The sequence below is a fragment of the Ordospora pajunii genome (assembly GCF_021821965.1).
Source record: "Ordospora pajunii strain FI-F-10 chromosome Unknown Cg_10, whole genome shotgun sequence".
NCBI lineage: Eukaryota > Fungi > Microsporidia > Ordosporidae > Ordospora > Ordospora pajunii.
Window position 1 is genome coordinate 54,989 of NW_026848132.1, and position 7,047 is coordinate 62,035.

The 7,047-nt window shown below is 38.2% G+C and overlaps 10 protein-coding genes across 10 annotated transcripts; 5 read left to right on the forward strand and 5 right to left on the reverse strand.

Annotated features, from left to right (window-relative positions):
* Positions 1–20: 20 nt before the first annotated feature.
* HK407_10g16090 (putative peptidase C13) lies at positions 21–824 on the forward strand (the record flags this gene model as incomplete). The annotated part of the gene is made up of 1 exon (XM_060421565.1): positions 21–824. The coding sequence occupies one exon, from the start codon at positions 21–23 to the stop codon at positions 822–824; it is 804 nt and encodes a 267-aa protein (XP_060276300.1).
* A 135-nt stretch (positions 825–959) lies between these two features.
* On the forward strand, positions 960–1,778 carry HK407_10g16100 (uncharacterized protein; the record flags this gene model as incomplete). The annotated part of the gene is made up of 1 exon (XM_060421566.1): positions 960–1,778. The coding sequence occupies one exon, from the start codon at positions 960–962 to the stop codon at positions 1,776–1,778; it is 819 nt and encodes a 272-aa protein (XP_060276301.1).
* On the forward strand, positions 1,779–2,303 carry HK407_10g16110 (uncharacterized protein; the record flags this gene model as incomplete). The annotated part of the gene is made up of 1 exon (XM_060421567.1): positions 1,779–2,303. The coding sequence occupies one exon, from the start codon at positions 1,779–1,781 to the stop codon at positions 2,301–2,303; it is 525 nt and encodes a 174-aa protein (XP_060276302.1).
* Positions 2,304–2,323: 20 nt separating this feature from the next.
* Positions 2,324–2,806, reverse strand: HK407_10g16120 (uncharacterized protein; the record flags this gene model as incomplete). The annotated part of the gene is made up of 1 exon (XM_060421568.1): positions 2,324–2,806. One exon carries the CDS (start codon positions 2,804–2,806, stop codon positions 2,324–2,326), a length of 483 nt encoding a protein of 160 aa, XP_060276303.1.
* Positions 2,807–2,952: 146 nt separating this feature from the next.
* HK407_10g16130 (uncharacterized protein) lies at positions 2,953–3,747 on the forward strand (the record flags this gene model as incomplete). The annotated part of the gene is made up of 1 exon (XM_060421569.1): positions 2,953–3,747. The coding sequence occupies one exon, from the start codon at positions 2,953–2,955 to the stop codon at positions 3,745–3,747; it is 795 nt and encodes a 264-aa protein (XP_060276304.1).
* Positions 3,748–3,810: 63 nt separating this feature from the next.
* Positions 3,811–4,935, reverse strand: HK407_10g16140 (putative PIG-V mannosyl transferase; the record flags this gene model as incomplete). The annotated part of the gene is made up of 1 exon (XM_060421570.1): positions 3,811–4,935. One exon carries the CDS (start codon positions 4,933–4,935, stop codon positions 3,811–3,813), a length of 1,125 nt encoding a protein of 374 aa, XP_060276305.1.
* Positions 4,936–5,002: 67 nt separating this feature from the next.
* On the forward strand, positions 5,003–5,818 carry HK407_10g16150 (uncharacterized protein; the record flags this gene model as incomplete). The annotated part of the gene is made up of 1 exon (XM_060421571.1): positions 5,003–5,818. The coding sequence occupies one exon, from the start codon at positions 5,003–5,005 to the stop codon at positions 5,816–5,818; it is 816 nt and encodes a 271-aa protein (XP_060276306.1).
* Positions 5,819–5,946: 128 nt separating this feature from the next.
* HK407_10g16160 (uncharacterized protein) lies at positions 5,947–6,384 on the reverse strand (the record flags this gene model as incomplete). Its single annotated transcript, XM_060421572.1, has 1 exon — positions 5,947–6,384. The coding sequence occupies one exon, from the start codon at positions 6,382–6,384 to the stop codon at positions 5,947–5,949; it is 438 nt and encodes a 145-aa protein (XP_060276307.1).
* Positions 6,385–6,566: 182 nt separating this feature from the next.
* HK407_10g16170 (uncharacterized protein) lies at positions 6,567–6,755 on the reverse strand (the record flags this gene model as incomplete). The annotated part of the gene is made up of 1 exon (XM_060421573.1): positions 6,567–6,755. One exon carries the CDS (start codon positions 6,753–6,755, stop codon positions 6,567–6,569), a length of 189 nt encoding a protein of 62 aa, XP_060276308.1.
* HK407_10g16180 (uncharacterized protein) lies at positions 6,755–7,047 on the reverse strand (the record flags this gene model as incomplete). The annotated part of the gene is made up of 1 exon (XM_060421574.1): positions 6,755–7,047. A coding segment is annotated over one exon (293 nt), but the record flags the coding sequence as incomplete, so codon positions are not given.

Consider the following 7,047-nt stretch of genomic DNA (forward strand, 5'->3'; position numbering starts at 1 on the left):
TGCATTGAAGCACAATCCCTATGTGTATTGCTGTTATTTTGTATGCAATTGGTGTGCTTTGCAAGAATTATGCGATTCTATTGAATTCGTCTCAAGGATTCCATAATTACAGGCAAATGGCAAATGTGTATATTTTTGATCACATATTGAGGCAAAATGGATTTGAAGGGGATCAGATTGCAATTGTTTCGTATGTGAATCAGATTCAGGACATAAGAAATGCAGACAGGGAGCATGTGCATATTGATGGTGATTTAAAGATTCCGTATTCTGAATTTGATGTTACTAATGATGCGCTGAGGGTAATGCTGAATGCAATTGAAGGCAACCATCCGAAGCTTAAGGATGCCGATGAGTCATCCAATGTTCTGATATACATGAATGGGCATGGAAACGAGTCGTTCCTGAAGTTTGGGAGCATACACTTTATGACGAAGGATGATTTGATGTGCAGGGTTGTGAAGCTAGCATCTAGGGTAGGGAAAGTTTTAGTGCTACTTGATACATGCCAGGCTGATGCGCTTATAGACAGGGATGCTTTGCCACCGAATGTTTTTGCAATTGCCACGAGTAAGATCAAGCAATCGGCTATTTCGACATTTGAGTCTTCTGTGCTTTTTACTAATACAGTGGACAATTTCCCGTATTTTTTCTTTATGAAGGCACAGAAGGGAATTGGAAGCAAAGATAAGCTTGTTGATGTGTTTACGGATTTAAGCAAGGAGCCGATAGAATCTGAGCTTGTGTTTAGTGATGATCCTATGTTTTATTATGGCGATTTTTTTGTGCAGAACTTGATGTTTGAGCTACTTCCTTTCAAATGACATGAAGATATTATTTGTGCAGTGGCATTAATGGTGATTTGCAGTTCATAGTATTATTTTATGTGCTAATGGTTTTATTAAAGAGTGGTGCTTTAAATACTACTTTCATTTTATGTATTAGTGTGAATGTCCCTGATGGGTGTAAGAAGGAAGAGAATAAAGAAGGGGGAGGAGTGCAAGGAGAATTGGGATGAATATAGTATTGTTAATGAGGATGACTGGGGTTCTTCAGCAGTGAGTAGCATGAGCGAGCTTGTCTGGAAGTCTTTTGATGAAGAAGGGAAGATGCTGAAAGCAAATTTGAATGAAGAAGGAGCGGTGGATGAGATGAGAGACGCAGAAGATGCAGAAGGTTTTCAGAAGCAGCTGATAGATGGATTGAAGGAATCGGTGGCCAGGAACATGATGAAAGTTGATGGAGAGGAGAAGCAATGCAAGAGCCATGAAGAGCCATTAAACATTTCGAAGCAAAGATATGAAGAGTATGTAAAGAAGAAGGGAGAGAATAAAGAAAGTTTGTGCTCAAAGATTGATGGAATGAGTAGGCGGAATGAGGAGGAAGTTTGGGCCAGAACTGAAAGTAATTTGAGAATGATCATCAAGAATCAGCAAGAGGAACTAGAAAGGAAGGAAGTGGCTATAAATAGATTGAATCAAAGGGTTTCCGAGCTTTCTTCGAGTATGGAGATAAAGGGAAGGATATATGCCTTGCAATGCATTTGTAGGGGGGAAGAGTTGCTGAAAGCAATTGAAAATGATATAGAAAGTGAAAAACAAATACTAGTTAGGAGAATCGACGAAGGAGTAGAGAACTCTAAGGTATTGCAAAAAAAGATTGATGGCCTGAAGAAGATTGTGAATGAGCTAGTGAAGAAGATAAAAAAGAAAAGGAATGTAAGTGAACAAGGCATGGCAGAATCGAGAATTGGTAATATCAATGAGAATAGCCCCTAAATGTTTGACTCTGAATATTTCAAGAATCTTTTGAATGAGACAACAGCACTTATCAACAAGAAGGCAGAAGGTACATGCTCTGATGATGCCGATATTCAGATTGAAAGCAACATTATGACTCTTAAGTATCTAGCAAATGACATATCTGACAAAGACGTCCAAAATAAGATGCTGAAGAGGATAGATATGCTTTATGCTGAACCTGCAGAGTTTGAAGTGAGTGAAGTTCATCACCGGATCACGGGTGTGAATAAAAGCAATGAGCATTCAGATAGGATAGAAAGGGATATTTTGAAATATTCTCGACAGCTCCATGGTAAAGCAAAGAGATTTCTTGACAGTTTGAGGCTTGATGGAAGCGTGCTTGACGAAGTGACAGGCAAGATGGTGAAGAATCTTGCAGGGACGAATTCTGCATTAAGGTTTATGAAGAACGAGCAATCCAGCAACATTTCTGTGTTCCAGATCCTTGTTTCTGCATTGGTTATATTTGTTATTATGTACTTTATAATAAGATTTCTTTAGAAGTGAGGATCAAATGTTTATTATGGCAAATTAAGTAAATGGATCAATATGTCGTCATTAATCTCCTCTTTGTTTCTTTTTCTCTCGATGAATATTTCTTTTCCTGTCATGCTAGTCTTTTCGGGTCTAGGCTTTACTGCTTTTTGTTTCCACGCAAGAAAGTCCTGTTCAGTGATTCTTTCGCTGTCATCAATATCGTAGCTAATTACAAGCTTGCCTGTATCTACTATTATGCTGCTCTCATCCAATTTCTGGAGGGCGAGCCTGATTATGTCGAAGATCATTGGCGTTGATACGTATTTTTGTACCTGACTTAATGACCAATTCAGGATATCTTGCTCGATATTTGAAAAAACATCAGGAACTATGCTTGGATATTCCTTCTTGCATACAAACTCAAAATAGTTTTCCCCCACTGATATGCTGCAGACTAAGCAATCTTCTTCGAAGTGATGTTTCATGCTATTTCCAAATATGCATTGTAGAGCTTGGAGCTCATTCATTCAATGGGTAGATACACTTGTGCAATTATTTTGAATTATCGATCAAAAGCAAACCTTTGTATAGCCATTTTATGATTCAGCAAATACGTATATTTCCCATTATGGCTTTGTTGGTCTATACATTGTGTTTTTGCAATTACCCCGATATGCTTGCGCTTGTTTTTGCAGGGAGTGTGCTTGCGAGAGAAGCAGGCCAAAGCCTGATGGATCTCAGCATTAACTGGGAATTTGCGATTAAAGATGCATTATATAAGGCGCAGGACAGAACTGATATTGCGCTGCTTCTATTGATTCTAGGAATTTTGATGAATTTCGCTGGAATACGTATGAAGAAATTGTCTTTTTTCTCGATCATTTTCTGCACTATATGGGTTGGCACAGACACTCTAAAGAACTACAATGACATGGCAGTTAAAATTACGTACAAAGGCATGATTGAAAATGCCAGCAACTGTTTCAGGATGTATAACATGGTTGTGGATATGATCGCAAACAACATAGTATTCACGCTGTTTTTGTCGCTGATCCTAGGAGTGATGTTTTTGTATGTTCTCAAGATTATTGCATACTTATTCATACTTTACCTTGGCATCAGTGCATGGAAAAATGTTGGAAGCATGGAAGACACATCTGAAGTGGTTTACTACGCAATACAGATATTGCTTTTGATTCTTGGGATAGTAGGGATGTCGCTTGTTGATCCGATTGCAATACTAATGTGCATTATTGTGTTTTCGATGTTTGGATCTGCACTGATTATTCTTGGACTGAAGTTTGGATTAGGAGTTGATCTGGATATAAACGAGCTTGTCAAGATGCTCTCTCTTGAGGAGGATATAAAGAGCGGAAATCAGAAGATTCACTATTTGAAGTTTTTATATGCTATACTGGTAATACTGGGTATTATTAATCAAATTATTTTCCGAAAGAAAAAGTCTTGACTATATTAAAGCGTAAAATAAAGCGATTGTTTTATGCTGATTATTTAGTTATTTTGATGTATTTTAAGCTGGTGGATAAAAGCATCCAAAAAGAAGTGCGTAGATAAGCCCGAATCCAAAAAAGAACCTGAACAGTAGTCTCCGTAGTATTTTGCTCTGCATTGTGTTGTACTTTTCAGCCAGAATCCAGTACAGCAGTGGATTGAACGAAATGAACCTAAAATACATGTTCCAATGAATTAGAAATACAGCGATCAGTGTCTGTGCAAAGAGTATAATGGCCAGAAGCCGAGTGTTGCGTGCATACACACTATTATTATGAAGCCTAGCGGCACTTTTGTTGGCATCTAGCCTGCCATTCCAGTACTCAAAGAGTATATATGTTGAAATTGCCAAGAATGGAGTTCCAAGAATAATGTTTGGAATGTTGTTGCTAGTGAAGAATTTGAACAGCCCCTGCTCCCAATACGTTTTTTGGACATACGAATACGGCACAAATATTCTATATGTATTCTTTGCCTTGTTGATAATGAGAAGCGAGTAGTACTGGAATGTAGCCAATGGAAGTAGAAAGAATGCAGTTCTCATTATAGAAAATCTATCCAAGGGAAATAATACAAACGGAGCAAACAAAACTGCATTTGACCTACACAACCCGCATAATGAAAGCATTGCGGTTCCATGAAATGCATTGTTTTCTTCCAGAAAGTGCATTCCAAGAACAAAAGCTAGCATAAACAACGATTCTGAATACATTGCTGTATACACAATTGATGCAGGATTGAAGATGAACAAAACAACGCTAATTTTTGCAATGGTTGAGCCGTATCGTTTGAGTGTTATCTTATATAGCACGCCTGAACTCAAGATGGTTGCAATGCAGGAAACAAGCACGCCAGTAGTGTATGGTTCTATCCTGAGCACTTTATTAACTGCACGCGACACATATGGAAGGAATGGAAAGAATGCAGTTTCGTGTATCTTTGCATAGCCATTTTTCATTATTTCGAGGAAATGGACAGCATCCCATGATAGCAAAAACTTCATGCAAGAGTTTGTCTGAACAAGTTCCGTGGACTTGTCGAACGGAGGAATCAAAATGGATGCGACGCATGAAATCGATATGTAGAATACACGAGAAATGCAGGCCAGCATTAGTACGTCTTTCAGGTCCTTATCAATAAACATTCCTATAAGGGCAGTGTTAATTATGATTTGTTTATTTGGAGGTAAATTTTAGGATGCAGCAGCCCCAATGTTTGCATTTGTTCTTTTTGCCTTGAGATGTTTGTGCACAGAGCATTTATTTATGCAAGAGTCGTCGTTGCTAACTCCTTATGTGGATGGAGTTGGTAATTTTGCAAATTGGAATGCATTTGGAGAGTCTGTGGTTAAAATATATGGTAAGAACACATTTGTGCAGTTGGGGTTTTCATCGCCAGATAGCTCTGGGGCGATAGTGTCTTCACAGCCAATAAAGCACGATCGGTTCTGTATTGATTTCGTTATAGAAATCGCAAACGAAGAGAATAATGGCAATGATGGAGAAGAGGGAATGTCGATCTGGATGTCTGGGGATAATGCGTTTGAGGAGGGGGCTTGCTATGGCCGGTCATGCAGCTTTAACGGTATTCTTATTGCAATCAAGCCATCTGGTAAGTCGTACATTGGTGTGAAGGCCGGGGATGTATATGCAAACACACAGAATGCAGACAAGTCATTTGATAAAGTTATCTACAGAGATTTTGTGCCGGGCGATGCTTTTGTCGTGCGTATTGAACAAGATGATCAGCTTATAGTGTATATAGGAGAATCGAATAACCTTGTGCCAGTGCATAGCTACAAAGCATTTGCAAGCAAAAAAGACAACTTTATCGGTGTTTCTGCTTATACAGGCAAGTATTCTCCATCCATGAGAATCATTAGTATTGAATCGTATAAGCTGAAGAATTTCAAACGCTTGATAAGAGATGAATCTCAAAGAGGAGGCAGCCTTGTGTGGATTCTTTTTTTCGTAGTGATATGTGTAACGGGATACTATCTTTACTCCATCCAAATTAAAAAGAAGTAGCTTTGTTCTGTGCCATGCTCTATGCATGTATGATGGCATAAATCATACATTTTATCTATTGCGACATCTGTTATTGATCAGATACAGATACAGCAGTGCAACACTAATGTTATTGCATATCCAAGGGACTATAAAGAGAAGAGATCACAGGCCGCATAGCTATGGATGATGCACACGATTAGTCCATAAGTAAATGCTAGAATACAGTAAAGATATGACTGGCAGTGACACTGATGGTGGTATATGCAGTGATGCAGGAGTTTAGAAAAGTAGAGGATATGATAGGATAGGAAATAAATAAAACAAGAAGCAAGAAGCGTTGAGAAAATGGGAGTGATAAGAATAGTGATGTCGTTTGCAGGAGTGATTGGAATGTGGATTGCATAGATTGTTTCCAGTATACTGAGTATGAATGGAGTACTTGGAGGTGTATCTACATGAGTATGTATAATAGCAGAGTATGAATGGCCTAGCAGTAACAAAGTAGAATGAAATAAAATGTGTTTACATAATACAAAGAATAATGATAGAATGATACTGATGAGATGTGCTACCATTGCATACATGGATTTTGCAGAAGTATCAAACTATTCAGGTTAGTATCACTCAGGGAATTTGCAGGCTGCTCGCATATAGCCGATGCAACAATTAATGCTCCACTTCTCACTGTATGCCATTTGTAATGCAGTATCCACTCGTACCTACTCAGCCATCATAACACATTTATTTATTTATATTCTCTCCACACTCAGACCTCAATCATCATTTCTACATCCTCAATCATCATATTTTGCTCATTGGCTTCCATCGCTGTTATGGCTTCCATCGCTGTTATGGGCTTAATACTATCTTCCATGCTTTGATTTATCAAATCTTTTATCTTTTGATTTATCATGTCGCTATAGATTAATGCCAGCATAAACAGTGCCAATATCATCATATTAATCTTCTTCTGCGCCCCCTATTGCTCGCATTGATTTCAGGATAGTTTATTATCATCCCTCCAAAATATGGTAATGCTTTCATAGCCTCTCCAAAAATTCTATCACCTTCTTCATTGCTCAACGTGTAATCCTTACTAATCAGCTGTTTGCACATGCTTTCCACAGCAGTAAAAAGTATCTCCTTCAATTGAGCAAGCGTAATTTCAACCAGCATCTCATCGAAAAACTTGCTTTGATCACTTATGCTCTTATTCTTATCTGTAGATCCATTAACACACTCCTTAC